This window comes from Pristiophorus japonicus, chromosome 9, assembly GCF_044704955.1.
Source record: "Pristiophorus japonicus isolate sPriJap1 chromosome 9, sPriJap1.hap1, whole genome shotgun sequence".
Classification (NCBI taxonomy): Eukaryota; Metazoa; Chordata; class Chondrichthyes; family Pristiophoridae; genus Pristiophorus; species Pristiophorus japonicus.
In genome coordinates this window covers 34,880,690-34,898,000 of record NC_091985.1, presented here as the reverse complement: position 1 = coordinate 34,898,000, position 17,311 = coordinate 34,880,690, and the positions used below count along the sequence as shown (strand labels likewise).

General features: G+C 40.9%; 1 protein-coding gene across 5 annotated transcripts in view; it reads left to right on the top strand.

The window, feature by feature from the left end:
* Nucleotides 1-17,311, top strand: part of birc6 (baculoviral IAP repeat containing 6) — a 326,307-nt gene that overhangs the window by 168,232 nt on the left and 140,764 nt on the right. For all 5 annotated transcript variants that reach the window (XM_070889262.1, XM_070889261.1, XM_070889260.1 and 2 more), the window contains 6 exons: nt 374-1,169; nt 3,761-3,904; nt 6,638-6,767; nt 8,046-8,177; nt 9,906-10,073; nt 11,424-11,597. In XM_070889262.1, coding sequence (XP_070745363.1) covers nt 374-1,169; nt 3,761-3,904; nt 6,638-6,767; nt 8,046-8,177; nt 9,906-10,073; nt 11,424-11,597 — 1,544 coding nt within the window. The remainder of the gene's footprint in view (nt 1-373; nt 1,170-3,760; nt 3,905-6,637; nt 6,768-8,045; nt 8,178-9,905; nt 10,074-11,423; nt 11,598-17,311) is intronic.

Sequence of the window (17,311 nt, the reverse complement as noted above, 5' to 3'; positions counted from 1 at the left end):
CCTCTAACGTGCATCATTGGAGCACCTCACTGGTGTGAGGGGAGACCTGAAATGATGGGTTTGCATTGGTTGGGGAGGGTGGGATGGGTTAGGAGATCTCCCCTTGGAGGTTTTTGCATTCTATTGTACTACATAGGAGTAATTTGTACTGACAATACCCAACCTCTTGAGCACTATCCTACTACTGTTAAATGTATAGCTATTTGTGCTTTTGCACTTTTGTGTACAATGATTAAGTGGACTAATGTGCTTTTAAAATACAGTACATGTGCTTGCAAATCGTAATCTTTAAGTTTCTGCGTTGCAGCCGCATTTATTTCACCAGAACGACTTTGTCTTTGTGTTGAGGTAATTGTAAATTTTGTCTTTTTAGATTGCTGTACAACTGGTCCATGTCACTTCCTTGCAACATGGTTCTGAAGAAAGCTGTGGACAGTTTGCTATGTTCCATGTGTCACATTCATCCAAGCTACTTTTCGTTGCTGATGGGTTGGATGGGCATTACTCTGCCTCCTATACAAATGCAGCACAGACTTTCAATGACAGATGACAGCAAGAAAGAGGACTTGGATTCTGGATTAACGGATGACTCCAAAAATGCACAGGCACCGATTGCACTAAATGAATCTCACCTTGTTACTCTTGCAGCAGCAACCCAATCTCCAGAAGCTATTAAACAGCTCCTGGAGTCAAGTTTACCTTCTATGCTTGTGAAGAGCTTAATCAGTTTCTGCTTCAATCATATATCCAGTTTGGATGGTGCAGTGCCTTCTGCAGAGGTTGCCACAGACAGAAACAAGAGGCATCATTCACAGCTGCGTGCGGTCAGTAAGGTTCCCCTTACAGCAGATCTGGTGGCTCCTGTTCTCCGGTTTCTAACTGAAGTAGGCAACAGCCACACCATGAAGGACTGGTTAGGGGGACCTGAAGTAAACCCCTTGTGGACTGCTCTCTTATTCTTGCTGTGCCATTCTAGCAGCAACAGCAGTTCTGGACACCGCCACCACAATGGGTCCCAACATATTGGATCAAGGTACCTTCCTTCGGCCTCCTCGCCTGCAGGAGTAGGACTGACCACTCAACAAAGAACAGCAATTGAAAATTCAACAGTTGCATTCTTCTTGCAGTGCATTTCTTGCCATCCAAACAATCAAAAATTAATGGCCCAGGTAATGTCACTACTGCATTTGAACCATTCATTGACCTTCATGTAAGTATTTCTGATGGCTGAATGACTTTGTCCAGTGGGTACCTGAAACATGTGGATGTGACTGAAATGGGGTTGGTAAATAACTTTTTGCATCTGCGACTAATGTTCTTACCCAGTTTATTGAAAAATTATTTATAAAAATATATCAATTACACTCATTAAAGTGTGTTCAGTTATCTGATTTTCCCGACGCCCCTCCCCTTCCCAGGTCCGGGAACTGCTGACCTGTGCTAGTGACGAGTTCTGGCATCTCTGCTACCTTATCCATGAGGCCACCTTTATAAATGTTAGTGGCTTATTCCACGAGGTGGTTCTGTTTAAGCCCATCCCGAATTTATTCGGTGCCCCCACACCTATTTTCCAGCAGGGGCTGCTGAACAGCACCTTCATGAGGGCATGGGAATAATTACAAGGCAACAAAATTCTTCAGATCTACCTGTTAAGTGAAATACCAAACTATATGGTGCATTTATTTACTTCAGCTGCTGAGGAAACTTTTTTTTTCTCCATCAGTCATTGCCCTCCCTCCTCATAACTCTTTGCGATTCCACATGTGCCAGCAATCTTTCAGTACTTAAGTGAACTGCTATTAATTTTCCAGCCTCAACTGAGTGCTGAAACAGAGCTAAATGTCCTCATCTGACATCCAAACACACACACTTCTAGCAAGTACCATTGAATAGCAGTGAGTTATGAAATCCTGGCTTATTTTGCCTCCATCTACTGAGACCATTTGTAGGACTTCCACCCCTTCCCAACTGAGATCGGCTCGTTCAACACAGACTAAGGCTTGTAACTGGGACCTTCAGTGACTCGCTTAGTAAACTCACTGAGCCGTTCAAGGAGCTGCAGTGGTCATTTTAGCTGTCTTAACAGTACTTTAATCATTTATAATAAAAACAGAAATGCTGATATCAGGCAACAACCAGGAGAGAAACCAAGTTAATGTTTCAAGTCTGTGACCTTTCATCAGAACTGGGTGCAAGGCAAAAGGGTGGTTATGGGTCAAGTAAAGAAATAAAAGATGGGTCAAGAAGTGTAAATGGAAATAGAATCATCAACAGCTGCATTTCCGACAATAGGTCATCGACCTGAATCGTTGACTCTCTCTCGCTACGGGTAATGCTTGACCTGAGTATTTCCAGCATTTTTTGTGTTTATTTCAGATTTCCAGCATCTGCAATATTTTGCTTTGCACTTTAATCATTTAGTTTTACAAACTGCTATGCAACACCATGAACGATTTAGAAAGTTTCATGTATTACATGAAAACCACTACATTTCTGAATCTTTTTTCTGTTTGATTTGATTATTTTGAGCACTGGTATAACTTATTTAAACACAGTTTGAACCATAGAAACATAGAAAATAGATGCCGGAGTAGGCCTTTCGGCCCTTCGAGCCTGCACCACCATTCAATATGATCATGGCTGATCATGCAACTTCAGTACCCTATTCTTGCTTTCCCTCCATCCCCTTTGATCCCTTTAGCTGTAAGGGCTATATCTAATGAACTGGCCTCAACAACTTTCTGTGGTAGAGAATTCCACAGGTTCACAATTCTCTGAAGAAGTTTCTCCTCATCTCGGTCCTAAATGGCTTACCCTTTATCCTTAGACTGTGACCCCTGGTTCTGGACTTCCCCAACATCGGGAACATTCTTCCTGTATCTAACCTGTCCAATCCTGTCAGAATTTTATATGTTTCTAAGAGATCCCCTCTCATTCTTCTAAAGTCCAGTGAATATAAGCCTAGTCGATCCAATCTTTCTTTCTTATGTCAGTCCCGGGAATCAGTCTGGTGAACCTTCGCTGCATTCCCTCAACAGCAAGAATGTCCTTCCTCAGATTAGGAGACTAAAACTGTACACAATATTCAAGGTATGGCTTCACCAAGGTCCTGTACAACTGCAGTAAGACCTCCCGACTCAAATCCTCTCGCTATGAAGGCCAGCATGCCATTTGCTGCCTTCACCGCCTGCTGTACCTGCATGCCAACTTCCAATGACTGATGTACCATGATACCCAGGTTTTGTTGCACCACCTCTTTTCCTAATCTGTCACCATTCAGATAATCTGCCTCCCAGTTTTTGCAACCAAAGTGGATAACCTCACATTTATCTACATTATACTGCCTCTGCCATGCATTTGCCCACTCGCCTAACCTGTCCAAGTCACCCTGCAGCCTCTTAGTCATCCTCCTCACAGCTCACACTGCCACCCAGTTTAGTGTCATCTGCAAACTTGGAAATATTCCATTCCTCAAGCCACGTGAATGTAATATATTACGTGGCTTGAGGAATGGTGCAAGAGGGAGTGATTCAAATTCTTGGCACATTGGAACCGGTTCTGGGGGAGGTGGGACTAGTACAAACATTCTCTGTTTTCTCTAACCACGTCAATACATTACCCCCAATACCAAAGTAAAACAACTGGGTTTTAGTATTTTGCTGAGTTAAGTTTGAATATTGTGTGAAATATTGTCAGATTGCCATTAAGCAATAAATAGCAATAGACATATAACTTTATTTTAATATTTAAATATTTTCAGGTTCTCTGTGAATTATTCCAGTCAACACCTCAACGACCAAATGTCCCAACATCTGGAAATATTTCTGGATTTATCAGGAGGCTTTTCTTGCAGCTAATGCTTGAAGATGAGAAAGTGACCGTGTTTCTTCATTCTCCTTGCCCTGTAAGTACTGATTAATAGTCAGCATGGTTAAGGTTTTCTGAGTGCAGCCTTAGTGCAAGTGGGGAGAGGGTGGGAGGAGCACATTGATCTGGCAATGACTAGCAATCCCAGCTGTGTACCCCAATTCATGAACTTGATACTGGTGAGTAGTGTCTAATGTTGACATTAGCTCAAGAAAGATGTTCAGTACAAATATATATCTTAATCTATTGAACGTGGCTGCCTCCACTTCAGTATAATGCATACGCCACACTTTAAAACAAGTCTTTATGGCTCACAAACCTGAGTTTGCAACATGTACTCTAGCCCCAGACTTCATTTGTCCCTTAAGTCTCATTCACAACTTTTAAATTAACGGTATGTATTCACTGCTTTCATGGGACTGTGTAGTGGGGTGGGGATTGTAGGCGTATTCAAATGGAGAGAATTTGGTTTGGAATTAATTATTTTACTTTGCATTGATCCAGCCTTTCGTGCTTCATAATTTGAGTTCTAATTTTCACAAGTGCAGTTTAAAAGAATCTATACGCTGCTGTGAGACCTGCTCCATTTAATTTTAATATTGGTTCTCCAACTGCTGTATTGTGTCCATGGTTTCTTTTAAAATTGCATGATTTAATATTTAAATATTTTCAGATTCTGTGTGAATTATTCACATAGAAGTAGAACAATTAAAAATCCGGTGTAACTTGTACTGAGCATATAAATAAAGCGATGTGAACAGAATGTATTTAATTACCTCGTGCAAGTGTGCATGTGGACTTCACAAACAGTTCAATAAAAAAATCTTGGGATCCGAAGTAATAAAAACAGAATTTAATTTAGTAACTTGCTGTAAACCAGTGCCCTTAATTACAGGAGAAGCTGTTCTTTTGCTAGGTAAGATATGATGGATGCGGCCTGTTTATAATGCTTACTGTTTATAATGGAAAATTAATTTAATTGCAAAACATGATTCCCAAAGCATTATTAAATGTCTGAAGAATTTTAAGTAATAAAAGTAGAATTTGTCTTATTCGGTCACTTTAAACCAGCAGTCCATATTAAAGGTGAATGAAACGGAACCTGTTTCCTGGTTTACAATGTAGTGATGCATCCACTAGATGGCTTCCTTAGACTTTGTATTCAATGTTAATAGCAAATTAAGTACAAGATACAGGTGCCAGAAGATTTATATGGGGTACATCTATTTGCTTTAATTGCACACAGTCACATTTAATTTGCTGAGAAATTCTATGAAGTTCAGTTATCAGCTGCAAACCTTCATTTCAAAGTTGCTGAATTCAGATGATCTAATTATTCCATTTTTAGCATTATATTCCTACTTCTGTTGCTCAATTGAGATTATTGTGTAATTCATAATTTCTAAATGTAAGTGCATAAATTTAGGGCAATACAATCTTATTCTTTTGCAAAAATCATAAATGTCAGCACTGAAGGAGGCCATTTCCCATCGTGCCTGTAGTAATGCTAGTGCCCCCTTCTGGATTGCTGTTATTTTCCACCCCTATGCTTTCCCTGTGCCCTTTTGATATCTTTGTGTTTAATTCCCATTTAAATGTTATGATTGATCATGTCTTGGACATGACTCAACTCATTTGGTTGTTTTTAGGCTTTGGGCCTTTAAAAGACTGTGAATAAGCTGCTGCTATTCCCTACCATGTCGTAGCTAGTCAATCAGTTTCACTTTCATGTCCAGCCTTTTGACTCCTGTTCATGTCCAGCCTTTGAGTGACTCCTGTTTGCTAGTATTGGCAACACAAAACCACCAGGTATAAAAGAAAAATCTGAAAATAAAGTCAACTTGCAGTAGCAATAATGCGATGTGCTGGGCATGTTCGAGCTCCAGCAGTGGAACTTTTTTCTTTTCAATACTAAAACTCCAGTGTTATCACTGTCCTTTGTTTAAATGTGCAACACAAATGGGGATATTCCTGTTTTATGGTGGGAGTGCAAATTGACAGGTAATGGAAAAGTTTGGAATTCATGAAAAATAAATTGATGCTTTCAGTGGTTCTTCTCCTTTTGAGCATGTATTTCTCTAACAATTTTTTTAAATTTTCAATATTCTGACTTTGATTCAGCACCTCTTGGTCAGTGTACAGAGTCAGCACACTATTCCTCAATACAAACACACATGTTGGAAATGCAGGATCACACCTGAAAACAAAAGGTTAACAAAAAACGCACAAAAAGTAATTGTAGTTCATCCTGAGGTTTGGAGTTACAAACGAGAGTCCTTCATTTTACAGCCTTGTAACTTGCATATGAAATAAGTGTTCATAAAGTTGGGAATTTTTTGTGAGAACAATGTAGATTACAGGGCGATTATAATAGAAGAGATGGGACAGGATAGAAAGAAGCGAACTGTTTCCGTAAGATGAGGGGCCATAGACACTAGATTAAATGCAAGAGATTTAGAACAGTGGGTAGGAGAAAACCTCTTCACACTCAATTTTAAGGTTGTGGAATTCACTTTCGGGTTTAGTAGTTGAGGAAACGGTCAGCATTCAAGATTAGATTGGAAAGATGGATGAAGAAAGATGTTGGAAAATGGGAACAGGATGGGTAAATGTGATTGTAACTGTTTGCTCACATGAAGGGTAAGTACTGACATGGACTAGTTTCCATGTTGTAACTTTGTATTTCTGCATATCCTCTGAACACTTTTTTGAGATGCGCCACTTGTGTCCATAGTTATTCACCCATCTACTATTTTTTTTTTTCTTTTAGCTGTATAAAGGCAGAATTAATGCTACTAGCCATGTGATCCAACATCCCATGTATGGAGCTGGACATAAATATCGCACCCTTCATTTGCCAATTTCAACCACGTTAGCAGAGGTTTTGGACCGTGTATCTGGTAGGTTTGCAAATATTGTATTGAAACCTAATATAGTAAATTTTTCATCTTTTCTGCACAGATTTAATGGTGTTCGTGCAAAAACTGACCCAATTGACGGTGCTTGAAGTATTGAATGTGCCCTTTTGAAAAGCAACATTTATTGGAAACCTTTTCAGTCAGAATTTTAATTGATTTTCTGTACATTTGTGTTGCAAAAACCTTGAAATACCATGATATGAATTCATGCATAATCATTTGTGGCATTTAGGGTCCTAATATTGATGGAGAGCTTTAGCATTAATGTCGACATTTTTCAGGAGTTAAACTAGTGGACAAGATTATAATGGAATGATTTGTTCAGGAGGTGCTAACTCCTGATATATTTCATACACTGTGTACAAAATTGAGGATTATTCTTTCAGTAATGTACATATTTACTTGTAATGGGTTGCATACTTAAGTTAAAGAGAAAACTGAATCTTCTGAAATAGAGATGTGAAATTCAACTGGAATGTAAAGCTCCAGTAGGTCAGTTGCAATTGGCAACGAAGTTAATTTTCATTTGGTATATTACTGCAAACTGGGTTTAAATGCTTTTCTAAAAATAGAAAATATTAGTTGAACCTGATCGAGCGATAAAATACTATTTGAGAACTTTGAATTTCACATACTGCCAAATATGACAAAAACTGTGGCTGTTTAGTTATCAATCTAGACCTTGAGCATTTTTCATTTTAAACTTGGAAGTGTTAAATTAGCATTTTCAGTGTTATTTCAAGTCTCCTAAAATTGTGGCAGAGAAGAATCTATTTCTAATTTACATTTAATGGGAAAAAATTACCGGAAACATTAATTCAGCCATCAAGGTCAGTCTCTATAGAGTTAACTGTCTGACAAACTCAGCAAACATTATTTACAGTTTGTTAGTAACCAGTGTTTCTTTGATAAATTACCCTTCTTAAGGGACCTTGAATAAATAAACTGTTCTTTGCACCTTACTGTTTCCTTCAAATGATGCAAGTAACTGTGTTAAGTGAGTGTCAAACTGGTGCATAAAATGTTACTATAAAATCTTGAGCCTCAATAAGAGTCAAGGATGGTTAATAAAGTAAGATGGTGGTGTGACGGAATACAGCATTTTATGCATGGCTCAGTAACTTATGTATGTTTGGTTATTAGGAGTGACCAATTCTCATCAGGAAGTGGGAGTAGAAAGGAGGATTATTTTAAAGTTATGTTTGGAGTATTCGCCCTTGACATGAATGTATTTTTGCCCCATGTATTTTTGCACATTAGATACACCAAGTATCACTGCTAAATTAATCAGTGAGCAAAAGGAAGAAAAGGAGAAAAGGAACCAAGAGGAGAAAGACAAGTTGAAGAGTGATAATGGCTTCCAAGACAACTACAGTGTTGTTGTTGCTTCTGGTAATTAATGTTTGATACCTCTGTGCTCACCCAGTTCTGTATATGCTGCTTCATTGTTTTGTAATCAAACTCTCCTCCAGCTAATGGCAATCTCTTCACATAATCGTACAGGAAAAGATTCAGTTGCTTTTTAATTGCTTTTACAATACAGAATAATGAGGCTAATTGCTGATACATTGTGAAATATTTGTATTGTGGCAGATTACATATATACTATTTCTATAATCTTTTGTTCTGATGGAAGGTTATTCAGGTTGTCTAAATGGATGCAGTGGGAGATGTTACAATTCATTTGAAAAATGTGGTGGCTGGTGCTGTTAAAACAGATTATCTGCACTATATTACTGATTTACAGTTTTGCTGTTCCTCAAATATAATGGGATTTGTAGATCCCAGTTTTGTCATGGGGAGGGAGAGAGCAGTAAAAGAATATAATAACCAAGTTGACTAATCCAGTTATTCTGCAGCTAATCTTTTCTGGATTGATTCTTGTACGGTCTCAGATTGTTCCATGAGAGATATTTGAGTTTCAGTTGCAGGTGCAGAACATGGAGCCCATTGGTGCTGTTGATCACCTTGCTGATACCCACTGTTGTCTGGAGAGGTGTGGGTCACTTCATTACCACACGGATCACCTGGTCATTATTTGGCTTCCTACGCACTCCTCCCACCTGTTTATTTAAAAAAAAATTGTTCTCATCAAGACAAGGAATGTGGATGCTGGGTAATGGAACACTTCACCATTTCAGGCACCCAGTGTCGGCATCAAGTATACCACAGCCAGGTGTGGAGCTAAGTTCCCTGTCCTCTGCTGGAACAATTTACTTTATCATTAATCTCTGATCCTATCTGCATCAGTGTGACTTTTCTTCCCTGCCTGCCCCCCTCCCCCCAGTTTTCCATTTTCCACACCAGCATTCTGGTGACCTGATTATTTTCTGTCATGGATAGTTTTGTCATGCCCACTAGGATTTGGGTTGAGACTTCCTGGATGTACTTCACATACGAAGTTTTCATGGTGTTCAAGCCAGTGCAGTCCATACTTTTTTGTTTACATACTCAAATTCACCACCAGGGTGGTTTTTTTTGGGCTGTGCAACATAGTGTGTTAGTAAGATTTTTAAAAAGCTGGATCCTGAATTAATCTTCCAAAAGTAACTGCTCAACTGAATGTATTCCAGTAACAGCATGGTGACACCGTGAAGGCTGGCTAACAACTGGTTTCTCGCTACTTGTGTTGCTAAGCTTTAGCAGAGTGAAAGTCTAAGGGACATTTTTTTGTTCAAAGTATTCCTTCATTTTAAGTTGGGGAGGCATAATGTCTCTCTCTCTTTAAACTTCAATTTCTCATCTCTATAGATGCCACTAATTTGTGTCTCCTCTGGTAGCTTGTTCTGTGATTCTGCTGGGGAGGAGGTATTCTTGAATGGCTCTATTAGCTGCAATGTCTAAACAGATCAGATCTTAATTTGGGCATTGCCGTAATTCTTAATCCTTCCGTGGAAGAGAGCTAGGCGAGCGTTAAGCTGCTTTTCTGCGTGCTCATCAACATTAATTTGTCACCTCATTAACTTTGATAGTTTTCAGTAGATTTGAACCAAGCTTCGCTAATATTAGACAGTGGGGTTTGTTCTCGTGCAGAAACTGTCCACATGTCTGCTTTTTGTCAAGCTATTTGGCTTTAAAACTAAGTGTTTGTAATGGGGCTTGCACTGTATCATACTTCAGGGCTGAAATCCCAGTCGAAGAGAGCTGTATCATCTACACCCCCACGACCGCCATCTAGAAGAGGGAGAGTGATGACCGATAAGTTGGCAACCGCTTCCTCATCGACAGAATCTGCTAACAAAACAATTAGTGTCCCAGTGTTCCATCTGTACCACAAACTTTTACCAGGTGAGTAAATACTACTAGAGGATTAATACTCTCAATAGTAATTTACTGTAAATTACAAGCTCCACTATCACAACATTTATCACAAGCTGATTACAGGTGAGGAAGATCATTTGGCCCATCCATCCAGTAAGGCCTTACGTTTTCCCCTCTCTATACTGGTCAAACACGCACCTAGGGATGATGGTGATGGAGGATTCTGGGACATTTGGCTGATTGGTATGATTCAGTGAATATGCCCATGTCGGGCTGTTGCTTGACTAATCTATGGGGCAACACTCTCAACTTTGGCACCAGTCCCCAGATGTAAGGAGGACTTTGCAGGCTCAACTGGGCTGGGTGTGCCTCCATCATTTCCTGATTCCATGCCGATGTTGCAGTCAGGTGGGCTGATTGGGTTTATTCTTGTTATTTGTTGTGCTACAACTGAGCCAGGCTGCTTCGGAAGGCAATTAAGAGTTATTGGTGTGGGACTGGAGTCACAAAGAAGCCAAACCATTTGAGGACGGCAGATTTCCTTCCCTAAAGGACATCACTGAATCAGTTGGTTTTTTCCCCGACACCAATAGCTTTATGGTCATTCTTACAGATACCAGCTTCTTATTTCCCAGATTTAAAAAACGGAATTCAAAGTCTCAAACTGCATGGTGGGATTTGAATCTGTTTTCTGTTATTGTCCGGGCCTCTGGATTACTAATCCAGTAACATAACCACTACACTACCAGATCCATTTAGTTTGAGTCTGCATCAAAACATTGAGTTTGAGCCACTCACCAGAACTTGAGCACATAATCTAGGCTAACAGTTTCGTGTATTACTGAGAGAGCTACATTGTTTGAATTGCCATTCTTCAGATAAGACTTGCAGAGAGGTCATCAACCAGGGGGCAAAAATTTAAAGTGATTGGTAGGAGGTTTAGAGGGGAAATGTTTTCACCTAGAGGGTGGTAGAGGTAGAAACCCTCACCACATTTAAAAAGTACCTGGATATGCAGTAACCTACAGGGCTACAGACCAAAAGCTGGAAAGTGGGATTAGGCTGGATAACTGTCAGCCGACGTGGACACGCTGGGCCGAAATGGCCTCCTTCAGTGCTGTAAATTTCAATGATTCTATGATTTAAACTGAGACTGTGTCTGCCTGTTCAGGTGACTGTTTATATTATTTCCATGCTGATAGATTAGTAAGCACATTGTATCTTTGTTACAAGCTGATAGATGTGTAATCTTCTGGTTTAGGAGTTGTAAATGTGTTGACAAAATAAAGAGGCATTATCTCCTTTGAATGTTAAAATCATCATCAATTTGATAATTGATTAGATGTCTCAAAGTAACCTCATGATGTTGTTTCCCAGGTCAACCACTGCCAGCAGAGGTGACACTCGCCCAACTGTTAACACTCTTGTATGACCGTAAACTCCCTCAAGGCTACCGATCGATAGATTTGACCGTCAAGCTAGGCTCTAAAGTAATCTGTGACCAAGGATTGTCGAAAACCGACTCATTTAAGCGTCTTCGCACAGACAAAGGTATATTCTTTTTCATTGATTACCTGTTCTTGCATTCATGCCAAGGGTCTCTACGCAGCAATAAAGCCTCCTTGCTCCCTTTTGTTTTCTGCCCCCACTAGTGTCAGTCAGTGTCAGCCCCAATACTGGCAAAAGGTCCGATGGGGGGAGGGGGGGGAGAGCCTTTGTCTTGACTAGATGCATGTGTAAGAGAATCAAGGAAGGTTTTTCACTTCATTCCAGCAAAATTTAGCAGAGTGAGGTTCTTGAGAAATACCAATTTCAGTGAAGTGCAGACATTGGTATTTATAGTTGAGCCAGGAAGTCGTGGTTTTAATACCTTTAGTCCCAAAAACCATTGGAGTGGAGATTTCTGTCTGGCTGATCCATCAGCACCTCCATCATGAAAGATAAACTCAAGATGATAAAACTTCCACAGATGGTTTACCTGGAAGCCTGCCCCCAGCTGTCAATCTCAAGTTTGCAAATTAATGAGCGTTGCATTCACAGTGAGTGCAGGATCTGTCCTTTGCAGAGTCCCATTTTCAGAATGGATTTGGGATCCATTTCAAATCTCCCATTACTTAACTAGATAGCTTCATTAATTGCTATGCATCATTTTATTTTTTTAATAAATCTGAACCATGCAAGATTCAAATAGGCTAGTAATTAAGAATGAGTACAAAACCGTAAATAATTCTGAATGATAACTTGAAAGGCTCAATATAGTGAGGCTTTTATACTGCAGTAAAGAAGGTTAAAAGGGGAATCTAGTAGAGGTTTTCAAATTATGAAAGCTTTGTGAACTGATTGTCAAATTAGTACAAAGAGGCCCAAATTTAAGATGGTCACTGGGACAATGGGGAAAATTCGATTTATAAAAAAAAAATATATATATATGGGTGTATGTGTGTGTATCTATTGAGGCAACAATTTAAGAGGGAATTAAGTAAGAAAAAGAATCAGAGGATATGGGGAATGGCTAGGGAAATGGGGCTAGAGTAGATAGCACAGTTTGATCTAGCTTCGGCATAGTCATGGTGAGCAGATTGGAATCCTTCTATTCTATAATTTGACATTGGCTTATAATCTACCTCCTTAAGACTGCCTATTTCCACCTCTGTAACATCGCTCGGCTCCACCCTAGTCTCAGCTCATCCACTGCTGAAGCCCTCATCCATGCCTTTGTTACCTGTAGACTTGACTATTCCAACACACTCCTGGCTGGCCTCCCACATTCTACCCTACGTAAACTAGAGGTGATCCAAAACTCGGCTGCCTGTGTCCTTACTCGCTCCAAGTCCTGCTCACCCACACCCCTGTGCTCGCTGACCTACATTGGCTTCCGGTTAAGCAATGCCTCGATTTCCAAGTTCTCAACCTTATTTTCAAGTCCCTCCAGCCTTGCCCCCCCCTCATCTGTAATTTCCTCCAGCCCCACAACCCCGAGATGTCTGCGCTCTAATTCAGCCCTCCTGAGCATCCCTGATTGTAATTGCTCAAACATTGGTGGCCGTGCCTTTTGTTGCCTAGGCCCCAAGCTCTGGAACTCCCTGTCTAAACCTCTCCGCCTCTCTACCCCGCTCTCCTCCTTCAAGACGCTCCTTAAAACCTACCTCTTTGACTAAGCTTTTGGTCATCTGCGCTAATTTCTATTTATACAGCTCGGTGTCAAATTTTTATCGCCTAATACTTCTGTGAAGCGCCTTGGGACATTTCACTACGTTAAAGGTGTTATATAAATACAAGTTGTTTTTGTTGTGAACATGGATTTGCACAAAAGGAGAGTTTCAATTCATTCTAGATCATTAAAGACATGGAAGTAGTGCAGGCCTGGTTTAAAATCTTTATTGCACGTTTAAAAAAAAATCTAATGTCATTTTACAAATTCCTATTTAATATCTCCATCGATGGTTAGTTTCACTTCATACACACAGTTTTGGCATCTGATGTATTGCTGTCTGATTGTACAGTTTAAGAAATTTGAGGTCTCCGGAGCTTGTGGAAAGGTTTAATCACTTTATTCTACCAATAAACAGCAGTGGTATTAATCTAAATGAATGGATTCTGGTTGAAGCCAACTTGTACCACATTCGTGTCACAAAACTCTGTTCTCCGCTCCGCACAGTTGAGACTGGGACCTGGGATCCATGTCCCCCTGTCGCACCCCCCTCCATTCTATTCCCAGCCTTAGAAAAGAAGCAAATTAAATTTCCAAAATCGTCAACTAGCCTTCTGTACTGACAGCTTATTGTCTGCAGTTGTATTTTGAAGGAAAAAGAGGTTTTGTGTATTTTACAGACCGATGGCTTCATTTTTGTTCCTTTTACATAATATACCATTATATCTGTGGGGCACAACCAGAATCAATTGATTAGTTCAAGAAATGATTATTTTTGCTTGTTCCTCTTGCTCATTTTTCTCGCTTTCACCTTCTAGTTCACTCCCTCCCACCACCACCATCTCCATGACTTTCCCTAGCAGTTTGCAGTTCATCACACATTTGATTGCATTGATGAGCCGGTTACTTCCAACATCCTTGATCTTTGCATTGTATCCATTGTGGTTCAAGGCAGGAGGATGGAGGCTTGTGTGTGCGTCCATCCGTCTCCCCTGGGCCCTGAACTCACTAGGTCAGTGCAGCAGAGCTGGTCTCCAGTCATTTTGTTTACTGCCTATGATGGGGGTTCCAAAATACTTCCTATCTCCATGAAGTGATGACCCATCATGGAGCATGGCGAGTTCCATTCCTCCTCCTCTCTGACTATTCCCCTCACCCCCCCCCCCCCCCCCCATTACTGGGTCTCCGCCAAGCTGCCGTGCGGAGAGATTGAGCAGAGAACACTTAAATTGTGCATGTACCCCCAAAAAAATTTCCCTTGGCAATGCCCACTAAAGCAAGAGTTGTAAGGACTTTGCATTGGTTATGCGCTGTACATAAGCAGTGTATTTCTCACATTCCTTTTGAACATTCTAGAAAAGCATACGTAGATTTGCAAAGTGCATCATTCACAAAATTAGCAAGTGTTTCTGCATTCTTTGTTTCCCATACCATAGAAAATGTGAAGCCTGCATAGCTAACAGGGAAAGTTCCCAGGGTTACTTGGATTCAAAGCAGGATAGCGCAGATGAATACATGGCTTGAGCAGGGAGGGATTCAAATTCTTGGGGCATTGGAACCGGTTCTGGGGAGGTGGGACCAGTACAAACCGGACGGTCTGCACCTGGGCAGGTCCGGAACCAATGTCCTAGGGGGAGTGTTTACTAGTGCTGTTGGGGAGGAGTTAAACTAATATTGTAGGGGGATGGGAACCTATACAGGGAGACAGAGGGAGACAAAAATGAGGCAAAAGCAAAAGACAGAAAGGAGATGAGGAAAAGTGGAGGGCAGAGAAACCCAAGGCAAAGAACAAAAAGGGCCACTGTACAGCAAAATTCTAAAAGGACAAAGGGTGTTAAAAAAGCAAGCCTGAAGGCTTTGTGTCTTAATGCAAGGAGTATCCGCAATAAGGTGGATGAATTAACTGTGCAAATAGATGTTAACAAATATGATGTGATTGGGATTACGGAGACGTGGCTCCAGGATGATCAGGGCTGGGAACTCAACATCCAGGGGTATTCAACATTCAGGAAGGATTGAATAAAAGGAAAAGGTGGTGGGGTAGCATTGCTGGTTAAAGAGGAGATTAATGCAATAGTTAGGAAAGACATTAGCTTGGATGATGTGGAATCTATATGGGTAGAGCTGCAGAACACCAAAGGGCAAAAATCGTTAGTGGGAGTTGTGTACAGACCTCCAAACAGTAGTAGTGATGTTGGGGAGGGCATCAAACAGGAAATTAGGAGTGCATGCAATAAAGGTGCAGCAGTTATAATGGGTGACTTTAATATGCACATAGATTGGGCTAGCCAAACTGGAAGCAATACGGTGGAGGAGGATTTCCTGGAGTGCATAAGGGATAGTTTTCTAGACCAATATGTCGAGGAACCAACTAGGGGGGAGGCCATCTTAGACTGGGTGTTGTGTAATGAGAGAGGATTAATTAGCAATCTCATTGTGCGAGGCCCCTTGGGGAAGAGTGACCATAATATGGTGGAATTCTGCATTAGGATGGAGAATGAAACAGTTAATTCAGAGACCATGGTCCAGAACTTAAAGAAGGGTAACTTTGAAGGTATGAGGCATGAATTGGCTAAGATAGATTGGCTAATGATACTTAAGGGGTTGACTGTGGATGGGCAATGGCAGACATTTAGAGACCGCATGGATGAATTACAACAATTGTACATTCCTGTCTGGCGTAAAAATAAAAAAGGGAAGGTGGCTCAACCGTGGCTATCGAGGGAAATCAGGGATAGTATTAAAGCCAAGGAAATGGCACACAAATTGGCCAGAAATAGCAGCGAACCTGGGGACTGGGAGAAATTTAGAACTCAGCAGAGGAGGACAAAGGGTTTGATTAGGGCAGGGAAAATGGAGTACGAGAAGAAGCTTGCAGGGAACATTAAGGCGGATTGCAAAAGTTTCTATAGGTATGTAAAGAGAAAAAGGTTAGTAAAGACAAACGTAGGTCCCCTGCAGTCAGAATCAGGGGAAGTCATAACGGGGAACAAAGAAATGGCAGACCAATTGAACAAGTACTTTGGTTCAGTATTCACTAAGGAGGACACAAACAACCTTCCGGATATAAAAGTGGTCAGAGGGTCTATTAAGGAGGAGGAACTGAGGGAAATCTTTATTAGTCGGGAAATTGTGTTGGGGAAATTGATGGGATTGAAGGCCGATAAATCCCCAGGGCCTGATGGACTGCATCCCAGAGTACTTAAGGAGGTGGCCTTGGAAATAGCGGATGCATTGACAGTCATTTTCCAACATTCCATTGACTCTGGATCAGTTCCTATCGAGTGGAGGGTAGCCAATGTAACCCCACTTTTTAAAAAAGGAGGGAGAGAGAAAGCAGGGAATTATAGACCGGTCAGCCTGACCTCAGTAGTGGGTAAAATGATGGAATCAATTATTAAGGATGTCATAGCAGCGCATTTGGAAAATGGTGACATGATAGGTCCAAGTCAGCATGGATTTGTGAAAGGGAGATCATGCTTGACAAATCTTCTGGAATTTTTTGAGGATGTTTCCAATAAAGTGGACAAAGGAGTACCAGTTGATGTGGTATATTTGGACTTTCAGAAGGCTTTCGACAAGGTCCCACACAGGAGATTAATGTGCAAAGTTAAAGCACATGGGATTGGGGGTAGTGTGCTGACGTGGATTGAGAACTGGTTGTCAGACAGGAAGCAAAGAGTAGGAGTAAATGGGTACTTTTCGGAATGGCAGGCAGTGACTAGTGGGGTACCGCAGGGTTCTGTGCTGGGGCCCCAGCTGTTTACATTGTACATTAATGATTTAGACGAGGGGATTAAATGTAGTATCTCCAAATTTGCGGATGACACTAAGTTGGGTGGCAGTGTGAGCTGCGAGGAGGATGCTATGAAGCTACAGAGTGACTTGGATAGGTTAGGTGAGTGGGCAAATGCGTGGCAGATGAAGTATAATGTGGATAAATGTGAGGTTATCCACTTTGGTGGTAAAAACAGAGAGACAGACTATTATCTGAATGGTGACAGATTAGGAAAAGGGAAGGTGCAACGAGACCTGGGTGTCATGGTACATCAGTCATTGAAGGTTGGCATGCAGGTACAGCAGGCGGTTAAGAAAGCAAATGGCATGTTGGCCT